Genomic DNA, 22,341 nt, shown 5'->3' on the forward strand with positions numbered 1-22,341 from the left:
CCTGTGTGAGGTCAGCGTGAGAAAGCGCGAAGAAGCAAAGTCTGTCAGCTTTTTCAAATTGTCTTCACTGTCCACACAATATTAATACAATGTTTTCACCAATTGATTGATTTTTGTCTGTTTCAGATGAACAAACCAGTCAACAAGCAGGACGAACCATGGATGAAACCCTTTATTAATCAGTTCAACAACATGAACTTCCCTGTAAGTCCTCTCTCCTACATTTAGTTTCACTCTTTTATCATTCCCTTCTGAACATCACTATTTTTACACCACCATAAATCTGTTGAACTCTTGAACTGGAATTTTTGATAATGTTGCCATGGAAACTAGTGTTAGTGACATCCAGAAACCTAATTTGTTACCATGTCAAAGGTGTCATCATTTTGCTAAAGAGTTTGAAGGTGTTTGTGTCGAACCTAACAACTTAACCTGTTGTGCATTGACCACAAAGGCTGTTTCAATGGCAACATAATTCCACAGCCTCACATCATGCACAGTCACATAATAAAGTTTTATTTTTTATTTTATTTTATTTATTTTTTGAAGGCACTGCTGCGAATTGCATTTTATTTTCCTGCTCCTTTGTCTTCCTGATCCAAACTCCTCGGATATTTTTCCCCTCACAGAGAGACTCTCCTGAGGACTCCATGAAGGCAGGAGGAGGGATGGTGCAGGACAAGCGTATGGATGTGGGTGGCATGGGAGACTTGAACGGAGTGATGGGGAAAAACCCTGGGTCCCGACACCAGCTCCACAAGGACTCTCCCATGGATCGCAGCCCGTACTATGACAAGGTGTGTAGGAAAAACCACAAACATGTCCCAGGCACACTAATGGGAAGTGCAGACTTCTACACACACAAAACAGTGTAGGTCTGATGCACCAGCAGTTAATCGCATGGTAATACACGCAGTCTGGTGTACAAACGGCATTACGAAACAGTTTTCAGGGAGCAGAGGTTTGGTGAATCTCTCTGCTGGCCTGGTGGTGATAAAGGAAGGTATGCAAGAAGAAAAGGGTCATTTCAGCCATGTTGTGCTCACTGTGCTGCCTCTACCTTCTGGCAGCTCTGCAGCGCCCCACAGTGGTGCCTCAAACACACTGCATTTGTTGTGTAGACTGGATGGAAGATTTCAACATCTACATATAGAAAACCGAGTGATAAATTTACTGAAGGCATATCAGTTTTGCTGAGGCAGTTAGCAGCAGCAAGAACAAAGTCACAAACTAAGGTGCTTTGTTGATAAAGGTAAAAACAATTGATTGCCTTGTTAGTGGTCATGCAGTAATTCATTCCCTTTCATAGTCATGTAGAAAGGTGATGTGGTTTTGTTGGGCTTGACCTCTAGCTGCTGCTTTTCTTTCTGCACTTCTTTTAATGCTGCTTGTCTCTTCCTCCTGTTTTCTGCCTTTTATGTTCCTCTGTCCTGGGCTTCCTCTCCCTTCTTTCTGTTGCTCTCACTTTCTCTCCACTTCTCACCTCTTTGGTTTGTCTTTGTGCCCTTTTTCTCCTAATCCATCTTTTGCTTTCACTCATTCACCCTCTCCTCTCCTTCCTCACCTTTTCCTCGCTCTCCTTCCCTCACGTTCTCGGGCTGCTGCTGTGCTTCCTGTCCCTCTGTGCTTGCCGTCCGTTCGTCTGCTCTGCGCCTGGCTTTGCTCCTGCAGCTGTCCGTTCCCCCCTCTGCTTACGATAGCCCCGCCTCTGAGGAGCTCTCCTCCAATCAAAGCATGAGCTTTTCCCCTTCCAACTCTGCTCAGCCTATCCCCTGTCTCGACTCCGGGCAGGTGAGTGCGGCAGGATGGAGATGATGGTGTTTCTTCTTCTGTGTGTGTTTGTTTGCTTGAGATCTATCAAACACTCTTCAGATATACTACTTACAAAATGAAATTAGGGATTAATATGTCAATTCACCTGCATTTATACGTATGACCTAATGTGTTATGCTACATGTCAAAATGTACAACATTTATTAGAGTTTCTGTTTTTGCTGTGATTATGTTGGAGAGCAAACTGTTTTTGTGATCATTTTGCAGTTTCGGATTTCTCCAGCCGGGATTTACTTATCTGTTATTTTTTTAAACATTGCATTGCGAAACATACAACGTAATATATCTTTTTTCTTTTTACAAGTTGTTGATGATCATTAATGTGTGTGTGTGTGTGTGTGTGTGTGTGTGTGTATGTGTGTGCTTGTGTGTTTTTCTCTGCAGAATGTAAACCCCATGTTGGGTGGCAGTAGCATAGCACAGGGCCGAGGCGGCCCCCAGCCCCAGGTCCCCCCCCAGCCCAACCTCCGCAACCAAGTGCCTCCACCCATCCTGTCCTCTCAGGTACCACACATACACACATTTGTAAAATGAACTAAAACACCTGCATGGGCTGCGAAATTGTGTCCAGACCTATGACGGATTGGATTATAAAGATCTCTGCCTCCTGCCATCTCTGTTCCCACCTGAGTGTTTCGCCTCCCATACTTTGCTTCACCTCAGCCTCCTTCTCGTCTTCCTTCATCAATTTCAGCTTTTAAATTTTGTGGGTTTGTTCACATGTTAAATACACATTTCTTTTCATGGCCAAAGTATACAAGAAAAGCCATTTCACACATGATAGTAAAAAGATGAACATGAACATATTTGTGCTTTTGATGCATTTTGTATTATATATTATTGGGTCGTGGGTCACACTGTACTCTTTTATTTTATCTTTTAAAATGGTAGGTTTATAGTTAACACTTTTCTATACCTGACTAGGGCAAGAAAGTAATATTTTCATCAGCAAGTCCACTTTAAGTCATCTGTTTTAATGATTTAACCATCCAACCACCTGACTTTTAAGGATGTAAAAGAATTTTCATGCAGTGATTGATTTTGTGCCAACATGGCTGGAAGACTAGAGGAACTTCACAGGAATTCACCAAACATGAACTTCTTACATGTTAACTGAGCATACCTCGCCCCTTTCGTCTTCTCTCTGCCTCTCTCCTATCCATGATGTAATGTGCGTTTAACATGTGCACCTTTATACTTGAATTCTATTTGAAAAGTTGAAAGGAATTACAGTAAACTGTCTTTGTGTGTAGGTCCCTCCACCTCTGTTGAAGTATCCAGGGGGTAACGGAGGTCTGAACCCTCTGTTTGGACCTCAGCAGGTGGCTGTTCTCAACCAGCTCACCCAGCTCAACCAGCTGTCACAGCTCAGCCAGATCAACCAGTTACAGGTACACATATACAAAGATACACACACACACACACACACACACACACACACACACACACACACACACACTCTTTTATACTCAGATAGTCCCAGTTATAACTGATAGCATAGGTTCACAAGTTACTGCCACAGTGATGCAACTATACACAAAGGTTTTGCATGTATTGATTATGTTTTGGACGCCTACCCAGGTAAACTGACAGCTGCCCAAGTAAACTTTGGGTTCAGATTTGTTTGGTATTGTGATGGACAGAGCTTCTGTCCAAACCTGGTGTTTTTCTATCATTGCATTTTGTAAACAACAACAGTTTACTGCTGTCAAACATGAAAGCATGTCAGAGGACTACAAAGGACCAGTATTTATGATAATGTGTTGAGGAGGCAACCTTTTTCTTTTTCGCCCTATATTTGCTTACCAAAATGGGTGATTTGGGACAGAGCTGCAACGATCAGTCAAATAATTGATAAGTTTCTATGTTTTAAGTTAATTGCCAACTGTTTTGATACTTAATTAATCATTTTGAATCATTGCAAAAGTTTGCCTTCTCAAATGTGAAGATATTCTAGTTTCTTTAGTCCTCTATAACAGTAAACTAAATATCTTTGGGTTGTTGGTTAGGACAAAACAAGACATCTGAGGACGTCACATTGGGCTGTGGAAAATTGTGACCAACACTCACCATTTTCTGTTATTTTAGGATCAAACAAGTAATTGATTGATAGAGAAAATAATGGACAGATTATTCGATAATGAAACTAATCATTAGTTGCAGGTCTAATTTCACAACTGCATATTAATGTTGCAGTAATATTATGGCCAATGCTAGTCTCATTGACAATAAATTAAAAGATGCCAGATAATATTCTGGTCTTGCTAAATGAAATAAAATAAATCCACATCACATTTTTGCACTCACTCAAACACACATACTGCCTATCAAATAATGTTCACTCACACTGTTCTCAGATCAGCATTTGCACACACACACACACACACACACACACACACACACTCACTCACTCACTCACTCACTCACTCACTCACTCACTCACTCAGTGTGCCACTAAGTATGGTTAAAGGTGCCCAATGTGGTATTCCTTACAAACACATTTATTTGCATGGAAAGGTTTCTCAGCAAAACACTTGCTGAATGTTTGAGGCCTAATAAACATATTTAATACATTTGGATTGGATTGGATTGGATTGGAAAATCTTTATTGTCCCAGAGGGGCAATTTGTTTACAACAGTAGTCCACACAATGTACAGAAACAGACATACATAGCCTACATGTAAACCATAACTCCAACTCTCGTGGATTGCTTCATGACATTGCTACCTCAGAAGACATTGCAACACCTTATTTTGAAATATTTGGGAAGTTGCATTGCTTACATGTTGCCTGCTTGCACACGGCATCTTGGAAGAACATGAAGTAAACAAAACAAGGACAAATTTTTTCTCCTGTGCATTTTCATGCCACTAGTGTTCACAGTCAACACTGCCTACTTTTAATCGCACTACGTAATTGTATCAGGTTTATCTCACAGAATTTTTTGTGTTAAAAACATCAGCAAACTTCTTTTTATAATCGTTACTTTTTTTATTCCTCGCTGCAGCGTCTTCTCCTCCAGCAGCAACAGCAGAAAGCTCAGAGCCAGAGAGCCATGCCTGTTGGACGACAGACTGAACAGGTATGTGTGTGTGTTTGTGTGTGCGTGTGTGTGTGTGTGTCTGCGTGAGAGAGAGATTTAAAATCTCAGTCTTCATCTTTTCCCCTTCGATCCTCTACGTTTAAAAGTTCTTATGTCAGGGTCCTGTAGTGTCTCCCCTCCTCTTTTCATTGTCATTCTATTGGTTGGGGTTTTTCTGTAACTCCTCACTCACCTTTGTCCTCAGACTCGTCCGATCGGTTCATCCCCGTCAATGATGCAGCCGCCGCGGCACCTGGACCCCTCCCTGCTGAAACAGGCCCCGACCCTCAAACCGTACCTGGACAACTACATGTCCCACAATGCTCCTGAGATGCAGAAGGACCCCACTGCCCTCGGTTCCTTTAGCAACTTCCCTTTAGGTTTGTTCACCGCTAGAATTAAATCTCAAGATTGGTAAAGCTATTGCCTTGTATAACCAAAGTTCATGTGGATTTGTTACTGGTATATACATACCCATACAGTACCAGTATAACATGCAGGAATAACTATTGCATAGCAATGTTGTACTTAAGGACTGTTTTATGGATTTATTGAAATAATGAAATTCAAGGTTTTTCATACAAACATCTCTCCTCTCTCTCCCAATCTTAACTTCCTGTCTGTCATTGGCTCTCCTTCCCTCAGGCTTGAACTCTAACCTGAATGTATCCCTGGACATGGGTGGTGGTGGTAGCAGTGGTAGTGGAGCAGTGAGCTACAAGGAGCTACCCCAGTCCAAACTGAAGAAAATTTGGGCTACTGACCCTCTGGAGCAGAACAGCAAACCTGGTGCGGAAGCATGTATTTATTTGTATGTGTGTATGAGTTTATGTTGAGGTTAGCTCAGCATAGTCAGAATTGGGTTGGGGTTAGGGTTGTAGTAGGGTTAGTATTTTATTGCACTGCACAGTATATGATTTAGTCATGCTAATGGGCCTAATTGTCTGTTAAATGTCAAAGGTCAGCACTGAAGGAAAAAAAAGAATGAAATAAATTCGATAAAATAAGAAAAAAAACTATAATGCGTTACAGTTATAGTACGTAATTTCGTAAAAAAGGCAGTAACAAACAGTAAAGTTTTAAGTTTTAGCGATTCAAAGGAGCCACAATCCATCTGCTTAACCAGCTGCTCTTGTTTGGCAAACACACTGCCACCCTGCAGAGCGAGAATAAATATTCAGACCACAATTCCAAAGAATTTTTATTTGCATGCCAAACAGAAGATTTGGTTGCAGTTAAACATACAATTTATATTTCAACACTCTGCCACATTCGCTTTGTCATCTGAACCTCCATAAAACCCTCTAATATTGTTTCAGTTATGACAGGAAATGAACACCAACCACCAGTTAAATGTTGGAATTTCCAGTGGGCTCATTTTTCCTCTAAAAAAATATATTTGCTTAGCATGGTAGGGATAGTGGTGGAAATCTTGCAGGAATAAGTCAGCTGCTTTGGTTAGAGGTTTCCTGCCTTGTTTGCAATATTTTAGCCTATTATATTTGTGATGACAGTGTTACCTTCTTCAGTTGGCTGACTTACAACACATATCTAAGACACCTGCTTTTTGATGCTAATTGTGTGTTTGTGTGTATCTATCTGCCTCTGCTTGTCCCACAGGTGCTATGTCGTCTGGGCTGCGCCTGGAGGACTCTCCCTTCTATGACTTCCTGTCTCCTGGCCCCTCCCCCCTGAGTCCTCCCGGCCAATCAATGGGCTCATTGGGTGACGGCTGGCCCCCCCGTGCCAACTCTCCCCCTCCCCACGGAAACACCGTCACTTGGCCCCCAGGTACACAGTCAGATAATAAAAACAACAAAAAACACAACCTTGGTGATATAAAATAAGGCAGAGATGCAATAGGTCATTGCAGTGCAATAAGTGCAGTTCTTTGGTGCAAAATATGGAATTCTGTTGCAGTGTCATAACTGCTAACTTGTGTGTGTTTTTGTGTGCAGAGTTCCGGCCCGGGGAGCCTTGGAAAGGTTACCCCAACATTGACCCTGAGACTGACCCCTACGTGACCCCCGGCAGTGTCATCAACAACCTCTCCATCAACACCGTCCGCGACACAGACCACCTCAGGGACAGGAACAACGGTAGGAAACACACAAACACTGAGGACGACAGCACCCTAGAAATTGAATAGATTTTGTGTTCACGTTTGCGGTGACGAAGCAAGCGCCACACTTTGCCTCACATGTGTGAGCTTGCCCTCTCTTTTGTTCTCCGTATACTGCAGTCTGAACCATTCTCTCTGTCCATCTGTGTGCAGGGCCATCCTCATCATTGAACACCACGATGCCTTCTAACAGTGCCTGGTCATCCATTCGTGCCTCCAGCCACAGCGGTTCCCTCACCAGTACAGCACAAAGCACTTCAGGTATGAATTCTTGTGGCTGTGTGGATTTTGATGTTATAGATGAGCCTCAGTCATCTCCACCTACTCTTCCTCTGTCTCTCAGTCCAATTCCTGTGCTTGAAAACGGACTGGAAAATACAGGTTTGAGTTACTTCACAGTTGAGCCGTCAGAGAGACTCAGAATGAGCAACCGAGCTGTTGTGGATCATGAATGCATTAATGATCCTCACCTACAGTGACATCAGTTTCCAGTAGAAATTAATTTTTTACACACTTTGGTAACTTAAGTGTTAAGGTGCTATTTACAGACATATATTCCTGTCTCAAAGTGCATCACTCTGACAGAACACGACATGATGTATCGATGAGTTTCAATCAGTTTTATAATCTTATATGTTTCCATCTGTTCACATCCTCAGTATTTTGAATTTGACAAGTAAACTTTGGGGATAGTTCTCTCCTCTGTTATCAACATTCTTTTGTTTAGTCATTGCATTTTGGCTGTCTGATATTTTTCCATTTCCAAATTTGGCCCAGAGGACAGAAGAGTGCATGCAGACAAATGTTCTGTCTTGAAGTGGAGGGAGACATGGGAGACATTTCACCTCTCTCCTCTTCTCTCCTTACAGCCAGACCCAGTGAGTCCAAGTGGTCTCCCGGCAGCGGCTCTGTGTCCAACTCCTCCCTGGCCCACGAGCTGTGGAAGGTCCCCCTGCCTCCCAAAGCGCTGTCTGTGGCGGCCCCCTCCAGACCCCCGCCCGGCCTGACTGGCCAGAAGCCTAGCTCGGCCTCCTCCGGCTGGGATGGCTCCGCCTTGGGGAGACTGGGGAGCTGGGGCTCTGCCGAGTCCAGATACACACCTGGTGAGAACGGACACACAAGTTGTACATTGCCACATTGTACATACTTAGATTTTGTTATTCATTCCTATAACTTCTGCTGCTACTGTTGATGCATTTGTGCCTCTAGTGTTGAAATTTTAATTTGCGTGTTCATATAAGCCTCCTCTGTTGTCTTATGTTCCATTGTTTTCAACTGCATCCTGCTATTTGGTTGCTGCAATGCCCTTCTTTCCCAGGAGGATTATTATACTTAGATATGGCACACACACACACACACACACACACAAACATTTTCTGAGATGATTATGTTTCTGCTGTGTGTGTTGGCAGGTTCCAGCTGGGGCGACAGCAGCAGCAGCAGCTCAGGGAGAACCCAATGGCTCGTACTGAAGAATCTCACACCTCAGGTACTCACACACATACACAGACACCTTAAGTATATACTTTTATTTATTTATTTATTTTTTTTTTTGACACAATACAGTTAGGCATGGGACATTATGAAAATTTGATGTCATGATTATATTAATGATTAATGATTCAGATTCACGATATTATCCCAGTACCTGACAAAATATGCTTAAAACTCTCAAAATGGCACTAAGAAACATATTTCTGTTGCATCATAGCTAGGACATTCAGTTGTTCTTAGTGAACATCCTTAGGGGATCCTATCTCCTTAGGGAGATAGGATTTTGGAATGATGAAACGTGCAGGCTCCCCCTTGCGGTAATTCCATCCATTTCCATCATTTTGATGGCTTTTGAAAATATGTAATACCACAACTCACAGCAAAGTGTGTAAGTTAGGGAATTCACGATTGAAATGACAAATTATAAAACCCCTCTGGTCTTTGCTTGACACTGTGTTACCTGCCTTTATTCAGAGGAGGACAACAATGGGCGATAAATCTGCAATGTTAAGACGTTAAAGCCTACCAACACAGAATTTTAACACACCAAATGTGTTCATGTGCTAACCTTTGCATGGAATACTTGAATTCATAATGTTCTCTGTACATTTTATACACTAGTATGTATTTTGTCTTGAAGTGTGTTCTTTTCCCTTATGTTTTTAGCCTAATGTTGCTGATAGACAGCCAACAGTTTGGACAGTTTTGTCAGCTGTACTGTTTTAATTTCCTCTCCACCATCTTCACCCTCTCCCATAACTTTATGCTTTATTACGAGGAAAGCACAGCTGTCAGCTCAGCCTCACCTCTACTGTCTTTGTGTTTGTCCTATGTCTTTCCCAGATTGATGGCTCTACCCTGAGGACTCTGTGCATGCAGCATGGCCCTCTGATCACATTCCACCTCAACCTGCCGCACGGTAACGCCGTGGTCTGCTACAGCACCAAGGACGAGGCCGCCAAGGCCCAGAAGAGCCTGCACATGTAAGAGCCATAGTGTCTCTCACACACACACACACTCACAGTTGTAACATCTCATTTTGTTTGTTCGCAGCCAGCTTGTCTTTGAGACTTGTTTCTGTCTTTGTAATTTTCTCTTTCTCAGTCATGCCTGCTCTTTCTCACACTGGAAATACAGTTGCAGTAAAGTTACAATCCATGCTGTTGGACAGTAAAAATTTAAGAGGTAGCTGTAACCTAGGGAAACCAGAAATTACAAAAACTCGGAAGTTGTTCACAACATCAGTTCCCAACCCAACATTACACTTGATGCAAGGGGTTTTTTGTTTGTTTTTTTCTTTTTTGGTTGAACGGACCTATCCGGATTTATTAGCTTAACACAAGTATGTCCTTTTTTTTTTAACACTAATAGACTGAATCCTGAATCCCTCTCGTCCTTCCAGGTGTGTTTTGGGGAACACTACTATTCTGGCTGAGTTCGCCAGCGAGGAGGAAATCAACCGTTTCTTTGCACAAGGGCAGTCATTGGCCGCTCCCTCCTCGGGCTGGCAGGCTATTGGCTCCTCTCAGAGCAGAATGGATCAGTCCCATCCCTTCCCCAGCCGCGCCCCTGAACCCAACCAATGGAATGGCAGCGACCTCCACAGCTCCTCCCTCTGGGGCGGGCCCAACTATTCCACTAGCCTATGGGGGAGCCCCAGTGGCACAGAGGGCGGGAGGATCAGCAGCCCTTCTTCAATCAGCTCCTTCCTTCCGGTGGATCACCTGACAGGGGGCGGGGACTCCATGTGAGCCGCCTGTCAAACAAACAGGTCGGGGGTAGGGGGTCAGTAGAGAATCATCAATAATCACCAGAAGAAAAAAAAAATCAAAAAACCTCAAAAAAATGTAGTTAAAAACGCAATGGCACTAGTTGGACTCTTTCTCACTTACAAGATATACAAAAAAACGGGGTCTCCCTGTGGAAAACAAGTTACGTTTCTCTCTCTGCACATATGTCCACTTTGTTTTAGCCCAAAAACATATCAGTCGGAATACTTGAATCATGCAGGCCAATTCTATAATGTGAACGGATGGATATTCGCTTCCAGGTAGTGCTCTTTCAGACCGAAAAAAAGCTTCAATCGAGCTCATTATTATATTTTTTTGTTTCATTCATCATGTTTATTTGAATTCCAATTCTTTTTATTTTTAACATTTTGTTTTTGTTTTAGTTTTTTTTTCTTTGCATTTGTTTGCTGACAATGTTGGAGTATGAGCTTTTTTAACTTTGCACTGAATGTGGTTTTTTCTCAGTATATATAATCTGCAATATAGAGGGAGCAGCCAGTTTTTCCAGTGTAGCTGTTTACTCATTGAGGTCCTTACCGTATGTGTGCACGTGGCGTGTGTGCACGCCCGTGTGTGTGTGCGTGCGTGCGTGTGTGAGAGTACGTATGTGTGTGTGTGTGTGTGTGTGTGTGTGTGTGCGCTCCTCTCTGCCTTGGCACGCCTACCTTACTGCGTTGTCGTGGAGATCAAGATCAACAGATAGTTAAAAGAAGAAAAAAGCTGACTTAGGAGGATTATCTGATATTAAAAGTGACATTAAAAAGTATTGCACCAATTTTGTGTTTTAAAACTAAAGAACGTTGAGCTCTGCAGTGCAAAGGACTGTAGCCGCAGCTGGGACTAGCAAGCCCCGCCCACCCTAGTATAGGAGGCGGTGCCTATCTAGCAAGCCCCTCCCACTAGTCCCCCTAGTGGGCAGGGGGGGAACAGCACTTTCAGAATAGGCTTTCAATGTTGTTTTGGAGGTGCCACACTGCAACCTCTTGTTTACAAGACTTAGGAGGCGGAACGTGTGTTCATTCTTCCTTCATTTTAAAGAGAAAATGGAATAAAATAGAAAAAAAATACAAAAAAATATTAAAAGTATTTTAAAAAACTTGAAAAAAAATTTAAAAAGCTAAGAAAATGTTACAAAAAAAAAAAGAATTTAAACTCTTATTGAGGATGAAGACGATGCTTTGTAACTCTGGGAATTCGGATCAGTGTTTTTGGCCATGGCGTTGGTTATTTGAACTATTCCTCTTTGTCTGCTAAATAACCAGCAATGGTTCTCAGGAAATCAAGCCAGTTTTCCCCCCTTGTAGTTGAATTAAAAAAAAAAAACTACTACTACTCCTTGTAGGAAAGGAAAATCCAACTTCTAGCACTGAAAACTACGTATAGGTCTGTAAGTTTTTTCTCTGCCAAATAACTGCTTTAAGCTGGAGAAGCTCGACACACTGCTTTCAATATGCTGTCTTTTTGAGGGGGGGGGGGTCACTTTGGGGGCGGGGTGGAGGACGGGCGGTAGAAATCCCGATGCTCCCTCTCTCCTCTCCTCCTCCTCCTCTTCCTCCTCTCCTCCGCTCCACTGGTGTAAAAAACAAAAACAAACAAAAAAAAAAAAAACAAACAGTGGGGAGTGTTTTGTGTGAGTGTGTGTGACTGACTGACTGTCAAAGCAAATATTCTGTCTTGTCGGACTTATAAACCAAGAGAAAGGCGAATCTGTATCTATGCATACTGTAGCCTCTCACACGGCCTATGGAGAGGTGTTTTTTTGGTTGTTTTTTTTTTTTTCTTTTCCATGTCTCACAAAATGTTTTAAGTATTTCAATAACAGCATAATGCGAAATATTACCTTGTTTTTTTTGTTTTTTTTTCTTGAATCGCTCTCATTGCCACAAATGGTGTTTGGAAAAAAAAAAAAACGAAAGAAAACAAAAAAAAGTGTAAAAAAAAAAAAATTATAATCTCGTTTTGGTTGATAATATTTTAATAGTGCAAAAGTCGTCCACATTTCATTGCCTTGATCCTAATTGTGTCCGAAGATGCAACAACAAAGTCAAGTGGCTTCTACCTGTTTACAAATAGAATATGATTGTATTGTTGTACTGTTTTTTTGGTTTGGTTTTTGTTCTTTTATTTTCTTTCTTTTTTTTTTTTTTTTTTGGGTGGGGGTTGTGCTCATCCGAAGTTCCTGACCTGATGAATCTAGCCTGTCTGTGTGTGTGTGTGTGTGTGTGTATGTGTGTGTATGTGTGTGTGTGTGTGTGTGTGTTAGGCTGCTCTGTACTGGTAGATATGTGAGTTCTACCGCTGTAGGGGAAGGGATGGGGGGAGGGAGTTGGGTGTTTTTTGGGGTGGGTGGGGTACAGGGTGAATGTAATCCACCAGTGGTGTAGTCAACAAAAATACACACGTGTGAATAACGTACATAGATTTACCTATTTACCAGTGATTGTTTAGTTACGATGATGCACAACTTGTCGGGGGGAAAAAAAGCTTCAGAGAGAGTGCGTGAACGAGAAGTCAGCATTAGGCGAAGCCATGGACCTTAATTTTATTTCTTTTTTTTTTTTGTCTTCATCGTGTAATTTTGTGTAAAGCTGTTGCGTGTGTGTGCGTGTTTCCCCTCCCGATAGGTTTTATTTCATAAGTAGCAGAAGCTTTAGTTGTGTTTTTAAGTTTATCCGTGAATATTTAACGACTTCAAAGCATACGTACTGAGGCAGAACCTTGAGTATTAGCCAGACTTGACAGTGGTGTGTGCCAGTATTGAACCGCTCTTTACCAAATATTATTCAATCAAAACAAACAAACAAAAAAAGATTGGTTTACGTAATTCCAGATCTCTTTGCTTAAAATATATATCTCTATTTGTATTATTATTTCTTTTTTTGGTCTTGTTTAACAAATGTTAATAAGCGGAACATCTGAACCGTGTTTGTCATGTGTTTTTGAGTAACTTAATTGACAAATTGAACTGAGGAGCCTTGGATTTTGCACTTGGTGTGGACTAGAACGGACAGGCATAGCGGAGGAGAGCTGAGCCAGCCTGTCCAGGAGGAAGGTGGTGTACATTGGCTTTTTTTTTTTTTTTGGTGCGTGTTAGGATGGGTGTGAGGAGAAAACTGCGTCTGTGAGAGTGCCGTGACAGGGTCAAGTGTGTGTGTGTGTGTCTTTGTTGTTGACAGGAGTGGATGTTGGCGTGTTTGCTCTGACAGTGTAGAGACTAGAGACGATGGTGCTTTGTTGGTTCCAGTGAGGAGGAGGAGGGTGTTTCTCTTCAGCTTTACGTTTCCTTATGTCACTGGGCCAGTCAAAAACTGAGTGAAATATCCAAACGATGGAACGATGTGCCTGGTCAGCCTCTAAAGTGGAATCAAATAAACAGATCACTCCGAGTGTGTTTTAGTATTCAGCTACTGTTGGGCCCAGGTCTGGCAGGTCTGGTTGTCATGGAGATGCTGGGCTCTGAGGATGCAAGGCCTGTGTTTTTTGTTTTGTTTTTTTTTGGGGCAGGGGGACTTGGACAAGGAATGTGGCATCAGCTCAGATGGTTGGTTCTTCCTGGCTTTTCAGGAATGCAGGGTTACGTTTGCCTCTCATTCGGCTGATCCAAGATCAGCTCTCCCCTCTCTGATGTCCTAAAGTGAATTTCAGGAGAGGAAACTGACGGGAGTTCTGGGCCAAGTCGACCCTGGAGTCTGTGTCATTTAGTTTCTCCTTTCCCTTGTCCATGGGGAAAAACATGGTATTTTACTCTTCATTCATTCTTCTGAATTTAATTTTTGGGCAGTGAATCTCTCCTGGTTCAGATCCGGGAACAGTTTTGTCCCTCCTCGGCATCCGTACCTTTAAGTGGTATGAGGACAACCTGAGCCCAGATGAGCGTTTCTGGAGGCAGCTTAGCTCTGCTGTTGGAGAAGGGACAAGCTCGGTCTGTAAAATGCCTCTCTGTTTGTCGACGATGTTACTGTTTAGCTTTGTGACTTTAGGGGTCCGTACTTCCCCTTGTCTCGTCCAATCTGCTGTTAGCGTGTGGCGTCGCAGTCTCATACAGATACCTACCGTGTGTGCGTGTGTGTGTGTGTGTGTGTGTGTGTGTGTGTGTGTGTGTGTGTATTTGAACATACTATCATGCCAAATCGAGGAGGGAGGGTGAGAGGGAGGAAAGGGATTGATTTGATTTGTTTGTTCTTTCTTTTTTGTGTCTTCGTATGTATGTCTGCATTAACGTGTGTTTAAAAAGCTGGACAATGTAATGCTTGAAGATATAAAAAAACAAGTCATTTGCAAAAGGATGATGTGAGGAAAACCTTTTTCAGTAAATGAAAACCACCATGAGCAATGTACAATCCCCAGGGCTGCCAAGCAGCTTCCCGATAGGGCCAGATGAGGGGAGGAGGGAGGAAGCAAGGAAGGAAGGAGAGGAGGGAAGCTGGCTGGTGATACTACTTTCTTTTTGTTTAATATTTAAAGATAAAATGTTGTGATTCTTTTTTTCTCTTGACTTATCCTGTGAGCAAATGCTATATATATATTATATATATATATATATGTGTATATATATACATACATATATATATATATCAGTACGCATAACACACACCCATGTCTATTAAGAAACAATGGCTCCTACTGTCGATCAAAAAGCGCTAAGGCTATTTTTTTGACTTTACACACATGAAAAAAACTGTGAGGATTTGCTGTCTTCTCTTTTTCTCTTTTTTTGTCATTTTACATTTTAGTATGAATACACACAAACCCTGAAAAGCTTTAGTCTAACCAGCACAAAGACTCGGGTGGGGTTGGGTGGGGCGGGCGGGCTTTCGGGGCGGGGGCGGGTGCAGTACAGAGGGGGAGGGATGGGAGTTGCTCAGAGAGACTATGCAGTGGAGTGTTAAACCCAGGCTTCCATGTCCACCTTGGGTTTTTTTTTTTTTTTTTTTTTTTGCTTTCTCTAATAATCCCAAAAAAATACAGATTAAAAAAAAAAAAAAAAAAAAAAAAAAAAAACACAGTTGACATGGTATTCCCAGTAATATTCCTCAAACTGAAACATGTTGTGCCATCGTTGAATCGTACTACTACTAATAATAATGATGATAATAATAATAAAGACTAAAAAAAAAACAAAAAAAAAACACAAAAAAACTCTTACCTAGCAATCATCGGGCCAGTTGTAGCAGGAGAGGAGCAAAGGTTAAGATTTGCGAAGTCCATGTCTTTTCTCACAGCTCGTCTCCTCCTCGATAAGACTGAGGCGAGGGAGACCAGCGAAACTGCAAATTTTACACAACTACAACTTTTTTTATAGAGAGATTCTATCAATCCAGAGTGTGTAGTTGGATCACCTGTAAACCTATTATGCACATTGCTTTGGGAGACTGTTGAAACTATATATATATATGAATACAAACGTACAATGTCTATAATCAACGAGGGGAGGCCTTCCTCTCTCTTACAAACTGAAATGAAAACAGGAAGTACCTTTTTATTTTCAAACGTCTTCCTCGGGTCATCTTAAAGGATTTTATCTTAAACTTCGGGGGAAACTGCACTTTTTGAAGGACAATCTTTATTTGTATGGGTATAAAAATTGACAAAAAAAACGAAGTCGCCTGATATTACAAGGTATAGAAAACCAACTCCAGTGTGCTCTAATAATGAATGTCTCCTCTGATGCTGTCTACTCTTTTTTTTTTTTTTTGGTTTCATTTAATCTTTTTTCCTTTCCTTTTTGTTGCTTGGTTTGTTCTGTTTTTTTTTTTTCTCCTCTTCCTTATTTTTCTGGATTTTAGTGCTCTTAAGAGAATCCGTACTAAGGTGTAGAGTAGTAGGTAGTAGGTCTTCTGTTGGCTGTACTCGTATACTGATAACTGTTTGTAACCCTCTGGCCCCTGCGGCCAGCATACAAAGCTGTATAACTTGGGTACAACCCTCAATAAAAGACTAACAGTGACTCAACGGCCGGCGCCACGTCTCTTTCTTTCTCTTGTTTTGTTCATAATTTACAAAACCACCTGAGGAAGGAATGGAATTAGGAAAATCTGAATTGCCATTTTGTGTTCAACATAAATATCACATTTTAGACATTTTGTCCCCGTTTGAACCTGCTCTGCCTTGTCCTTGGCTTCATATTTGTTTTGTCCTTATATGGTTTTGGGAAATGGGGAAAAAAAAAAAAAAAAAAAATGCCTCAGTCACTTTCTTATCCTGTAATTGTGTTTGGTAGATTGTAGATCTCTATGTGCTCATGCTATGAGGTTGTCAAACTTCTTTATATTCCAGACCCCCATTTCAAGACATTTTGGTACAGGGACCCTCATGTGAAAAGAGATTCTGGTTTGTGTTCACTTGAACATACACTGAGATTAACATGATAAAATAACTTGGTGATAAAATATACATAAAGACAAGTACAGTAGTATTTCTGGAAACATCATATAGTGATGATTTCCACTCAAATTACAGTGAAATTAAAGCACTGACTCATTTCATTGTGGACCTCCCAGATGCCCCTGAAGGACCCTGGGAGGTCCCAGGATCTCAGTTTGAAATCCACTGCTCTAGAGAAACGTTAAAGCTAAGTATAATTTGTCACTGTCAATCTTTAAAGAAAACTTAAGTCTGGCTCTGTTGATTCTGCATTCGTTGGAGTCAAATTGATGTCCCCTGAACATGAATCAGATAATTCCTGTACTTGTTGCACTTTCAGGGGTAAAATGCTGGGAGTTGGGTGTCAGAATGACCCCTAACCTTCATTTTACTCTGAAAACCAAGTGGTTAATGCTGGAGTGATTAGTCCATCCAGCAGCGGCATTATTGGTTGTTTTTGCCTGTTTGTTTGCAAGGTAAGGGAGTTGGACAGGTCATAGTGAGTCTGGCAAGGAAGGAAGGATGGGCTGATTGAGTTTTGGAGTATCTAGGTCAAAGGTCAAGGTTACATTAATGAAGTAAAACTGACATTTTCTGATTCTTGCTTCCCCTAGCTCACCGTGATGCTAAGATTTGCTTACTTTCTGTTCATATCATAAAAATGAATACTTTTGGGTTTTCTGGCTGCTGGTCAGACTAAGGAAGCAAGTTGGGGACATCACTTTGGACTCCTATGTCCTAATTTTTTAACGTTATATATATTGACCACAGATAACACACAACTTTACAGTAAGTGTTTTTATTTTTCTATTCATGAGAAATTATACATCAGAACCACAAGTTGGAGCTGGAAGAAAAATAAAATAAAACAAAAAGGTGGTAATTGAACCTTATATACTGTTCTGTCTGTTTAGTCTCCAGGCTCCCAAAGTGTATGGACATGTTCATTTAAATACAGTCAAACACAAGACAAGGCAGCTGACACCAACACCGCCGCAGGACAGGGGGCTGAGGAGCAAGTGGAACATGGTTTGGCGGCCATCTGCTTCACGAGGACTTCCTGTGAGGTCACGTCAGGGTCACCCTCTGAGGAGGAGAGGCAAATAAAAGATCCTTATGGTCCAACATTATAAATAAATAAATGCTTCCTAACACTGAAGAGTCAATATAAAACCCATTAACTCAGTGGAAACTACGGATTTTAGTATTTTGGAAATTATCTTTCAACCAACTTCATAAATAGCTCGTGATTTAAGAAGATGCAATTTGCCAGCTCTGACACCTGCAGTCACCTTGATGTTGTAGTGAAGGTCAAGACAACAACAGAATGAATATATACACCAGTCAAATGTCAAAAATATGTAGATAGAAGGTGATTGCCACCACATGAAAAAACAAACATTTGATTGAAAGATTGAGTTATGTAAAAAAAAAAAAAATTCTCACGATTCTGAATTGTGTCACAAAAACAAACACACCCTCTCGCTTACCTGTGAACTGTGCTACACGCGACACTATTCATAAACGTCCTTCTTGTCTGCGATGTACTGTACGATCTCTGCAGGAGTCATCAGCTTCTCTGCCTCTGCATCTGGGATCTCGAACCCTGCAGCGTGCGCACACGCACACACACACACGCACACACACACACACACACACACACACACACACACACACACACACACACACACACACACACACACACACACACACACAGTAAGAAATACAGTACATAAAACACAAACTCTAAACCAAGTCTGGGCAAAAACATGCCTTTAGTGTGCAATACGGTTTTTAAAACATTAAAATAACTGCGTTTAGATTTTGGGACAGGTGCCATTGGCTGTGAGCGTGACCCATGGCAAACCAATTTGTGGCTATCAAAGCAGGGCTAGCAGCCACAACATAAATATACATAAGTATCGTTTATTATTATTGCTCTCATCATTATTATTTTATTGATTAGCTGCATTCACCATCTGCTTCTTCTTGCCTGTTGAGGCTTGCCAGATTCAGTTACTTCAGCCTGACTGTCAACACCAGTAAAAGCTTAAGGAGAAAAATGTCCACCACATTTTGCAAAGATAAGACAGCAAGTGTTTTTTCCAGCCCATAGGCTGTAATAACCATGGATGTCGTTTCTAAACTTCTCAGGAGGGGGAAATGACTTCGTATTAGGCTTTTTAGAGGGAGACTCCAGTTGCACTACAGCACAAAATCCTTCACAGCTTTCTCCTTTAAACCCTGCCCCTGTGTTTTAACCTTCAACATGTTCTCCTCCATCCAAGCTGCTCCTCTCTCACTGTCATCAGGCTGCTCGCCACTAACCAGCAAGAAGCCTTTTACACAAATGTTTCTGTCTTGCTGACAGCAGCTAGTTGTCTTTCTGTGTTGAGGGGAAGAAAAAAAAAAAAAACAGACAGAGAGAGACAAAAATCAACTCACCAAACTCATCCTCCATGGCCATGATGATTTCTACCTGGTCCAAGCTATCCAGGCCCAAATCTTTCATGAAGTGGGATGAGGTTTGCAGCTGAGGAGTGGAGAAACACCAGTATCAAACTTGTTTTTTTGATTTTCAAAATCATTCAAAGACCCCTTTCAGTTTTCCTGCTACACGCTATTTAGCCCTGATGCACTCTGAAAAAAGGTTTGGTCTGATGCAGACTGAAAAACGCTCTTTGCAAATGATGCAGCCTGCCAGTCACTGAGCAAAACAAGTTCACTTTTTAGTTAACATCGGCTTCAGGTACACATGCACGTCAGACAAACACAACCTCAATGGCAGTCTGCTTTTTGTGTGCAACTTGATGATCCAATGCAAGAGCCAGACCCTCTTTCAAACAGGTTCACTTGAGCCAGGTGATGATCACTGACTAACAAACAGCAGGCAAACAGAGTCTGTAGCAGAGCATTACAGGCAACACAGTTAAGTTCACTGTCAACTCAACAAGTGAACGTTCTTCACATTTGGAATCAAGGTGTCCAACAGATCATGAAATAACTGAGAGGTAATCGTCTCAGTTATTAAGGCAGTGTGTGTCATGCTCTCACCTTCTCGGGGTTGATCTTGTCGTAAAGCTTGAGGACGTACATGACGCGGTCTTTGATGGTCTCCAGGGTGAGGGGGGGCAGGTCACCGTACTGTCTGCACAACACACCCACTGAGGAGATCTGAGGAGGAGGAGGAGGAAGGTGAATGCATGAGCGGTAGGGAGAGAAACAGAGTTGGTGGTCGCTTTAATCAAATATTATTTAATTTTTTGACTGAATACCTTGATACTGATATTGTGACAATGTTGTACGGATGACTACTGGTGCTTTTCTCAGGGAGAGCCAAGCCTGTTTAAGTAAGTTCAATTTTGCTATTTTGTTTGAAAGAAAATGTTATAATATATATATATATATATATATATATATATATATATATATATATATATATATATATATATATAGCATGTTTTACATTACCTAAACTGAAGTAGTTTTCTTATGTTTCCCAGTGAATATGTATATTTTGAAAAGCACTGTATTATACATCTGCCAGTCGGTCTTCACAATAAGAGTAGCCATAATAACATGTTAATACCACCACAGGAGAGACTTCATGCATATATCGGCATTAGCCAAAAAGCATATCACATCTCGGCAAAAAATCCAACATTGCGCATCTCTAATTTACACAATGAGATTTTTAAGAAGCAGTCATCAGTAAAGTGGATACGATTACCAGCAGGTGGAAACAAATGCCATAGAGTTGTCTATAGAGTTCTGAAAATTGCATGCCTTTGCCTTAATGCAACCTTTACAACAATTGCTGCCATGTCACAATATTATAATATCCAGAATGATTTCTAGTCTTATATCACAATATCAATATAATATCAATATGTCACAGAGCCCTAGGTGAGCCCTGAGCTACCTCTCTGCACTTACTACCCATCTGACACTGACTGTAGGCTAAACAAGGTGAGTGGGCTGAGGGGGTGGGGGAACAAATCATTTGATTTCAGTATCGCAATTCTTTTAGGGATGATTTGTTTTGTTTGTTTGTTTGTTTGTCAGCAAGCAGATGAAATATTGCTCCAAAGTTAGCCCAAATTTTAGTGAATGAAAAACAGACAAGGCCATTTTCTAAGGGCTTTCTTGACCTCTGACCACAGGTCTCCCCTTTACACGCATGCATGACATCCCTGTATAAAATGACCTATAGTGACCTCTAGTGTAGTCTAGCTTCATGACACTTTACATCCACAAACTAAAAGATAATATAAAAAAGCACAAAATCACAATAAACTGTAACACTGAATCACAATAATTTAGCATCACAATGCTTAAGAATTGCAATACATATGGAATCGACACCCGAATATCATGACAGTATCGAATCAGGATATAGCATATCGTCCCAGCCCTCGCAGACAGAAGCACATACAGGCAAACACCAAACAAATTGATCAAAAAGCACTACTTAAGAACAATGTGGCACAAACATATGTAACACATGTAAAGATACAAATGAGGCTAAAGACGGTGTGGAGGAGGACGCAACACTAACGCTGATCATTACCATGGTTATCTGGATATCAACATGCACAATATTAACATCTCAAAAGGCAATAATATGGATGATATCAATTTTAGGGTTACGGTAAACCTAAGACACCGACTGATCTGTTCGGATCAATAAAATACTTTTTCAAGTAATTGCATTTTCTACATCTAGTTAGTATTATTCTACTTTTTTGGAAGAATACTCAATTTTCACTGTTGCTACATTTAACATTTAAAATAAGTTTGAACCCATAGTCATGTCGTATATCGTATCGTTATCGCAATATTAAGCATAAATATGGGGGTATAATATTTTGTCCATATCGTGCAGTCCTTACAGCACTCTTCCAGTAACAACATTCCTCCACATGCAAACACACTTCAGCAGTTCAACACTGATCATCTCTCATGCTTGACACCGTCTGCTAATTCATGTATAACTGTATTAGAAAACTCTTAGGTTACAGTGCAGTGCCGGTATCCCCACTGTGTTAACACTGTCGTGAGGCGAACAATTAGCGGCACGTCAATTAGCGTTAATTCAATAGTTTTATAATGTTAGCTAGCTAGTTAGCATTTGCAAACCCGGTCGTTTTGTGGTGAAAACCCACCCTGGTTCACGCATTTCGCAGTGACATGTGCGTTCAATTAGATAGTAACAGACTTTCGCTGTGTAAAGTTAATATGAGTAAGTGTGTTAAATGTTGCAGCTTGTAGTGAATTGTGCTGTGAGGAGTGAAAGGCGCAGGTAGGTCACGGCGGCCAGCCAGTACCGCTAGGCCACGGCGGTGACACTACCTCAATGTTACCGTCACTCACCCGGCTCTGCTCCAGCCACCGCGGCCGCTGCTGGCTGGACACGAAGGAGAGGGGCCGGTGGGCCGCCGTGACCGGGGCGGCAGCGACTCTTACGGCCAGGCTGCCCGCCGAAAACCTCGCCGAGGGCCGGGCAAGCGAGCGGACACACTGCGCTAGGACACGGGACGCCATGACGGAGAAGTGACTGCTGGTTTCCCGGCGTGCAAGGCGAGCGAGAAGAAACTGGGGTCAAGTGCTTCGCGGTGCGCATGCGCACAGCACAACCAGACATAATTTGTGCTTT

At 41.7% G+C, this 22,341-nt stretch overlaps 2 protein-coding genes across 3 annotated transcripts in view; one reads left to right on the forward strand and one right to left on the reverse strand.

The window, feature by feature from the left end:
* LOC115364147 (trinucleotide repeat-containing gene 6A protein) overlaps window positions 1-16,274 on the forward strand; it is a 53,987-nt gene extending 37,713 nt beyond the window's left edge. For both annotated transcript variants that reach the window (XM_030058594.1, XM_030058595.1), the window contains exons 13-26: window positions 127-204; window positions 630-797; window positions 2,218-2,337; window positions 3,087-3,224; window positions 4,842-4,916; window positions 5,122-5,296; window positions 5,562-5,705; window positions 6,537-6,707; window positions 6,875-7,015; window positions 7,192-7,299; window positions 7,908-8,141; window positions 8,451-8,527; window positions 9,376-9,515; window positions 9,935-16,274. In XM_030058594.1, coding sequence (XP_029914454.1) covers window positions 127-204; window positions 630-797; window positions 2,218-2,337; window positions 3,087-3,224; window positions 4,842-4,916; window positions 5,122-5,296; window positions 5,562-5,705; window positions 6,537-6,707; window positions 6,875-7,015; window positions 7,192-7,299; window positions 7,908-8,141; window positions 8,451-8,527; window positions 9,376-9,515; window positions 9,935-10,283 — 2,118 coding nt within the window. In that variant the 3' untranslated portion in view covers window positions 10,284-16,274. The remainder of the gene's footprint in view (window positions 1-126; window positions 205-629; window positions 798-2,217; window positions 2,338-3,086; window positions 3,225-4,841; window positions 4,917-5,121; window positions 5,297-5,561; window positions 5,706-6,536; window positions 6,708-6,874; window positions 7,016-7,191; window positions 7,300-7,907; window positions 8,142-8,450; window positions 8,528-9,375; window positions 9,516-9,934) is intronic.
* A 1,194-nt stretch (window positions 16,275-17,468) lies between these two features.
* Window positions 17,469-22,278, reverse strand: ndufab1b (NADH:ubiquinone oxidoreductase subunit AB1b). Its single transcript, XM_030058979.1, has 5 exons — window positions 22,059-22,278; window positions 19,740-19,859; window positions 19,131-19,218; window positions 18,176-18,291; window positions 17,469-17,771 (listed from the first exon to the last, which is right to left on the reverse strand). The coding sequence occupies exons 1-4, from the start codon at window positions 22,227-22,229 to the stop codon at window positions 18,200-18,202; spliced, it is 471 nt and encodes a 156-aa protein (XP_029914839.1). The 5' UTR covers window positions 22,230-22,278; the 3' UTR covers window positions 17,469-17,771; window positions 18,176-18,199.
* Between the last annotated feature and the right edge of the window lie 63 nt (window positions 22,279-22,341).

This window comes from Myripristis murdjan, chromosome 8 (genome assembly GCF_902150065.1).
Source record: "Myripristis murdjan chromosome 8, fMyrMur1.1, whole genome shotgun sequence".
Taxonomy (NCBI): Eukaryota; Metazoa; Chordata; class Actinopteri; order Holocentriformes; family Holocentridae; genus Myripristis; species Myripristis murdjan.

Excerpts from the sequence above, each read along its gene's own strand:
- ndufab1b (XM_030058979.1), bottom strand. The coding sequence starts at position 22,229 with ATGGCGTCCCGTGTCCTAGCGCAGTGTGTCCGCTCGCTTGCCCGGCCC. Across the intron at positions 19,219-19,739 it reads ACAAGATCAACCCCGAGAAG|CTGCAAACCTCATCCCACTT; the intron begins GTGAGAGCATGA and ends TCCACTCCTCAG. Across the intron at positions 18,292-19,130 it reads GGCCATGGAGGATGAGTTTG|GGTTCGAGATCCCAGATGCA; the intron begins GTGAGTTGATTT and ends CGCACGCTGCAG.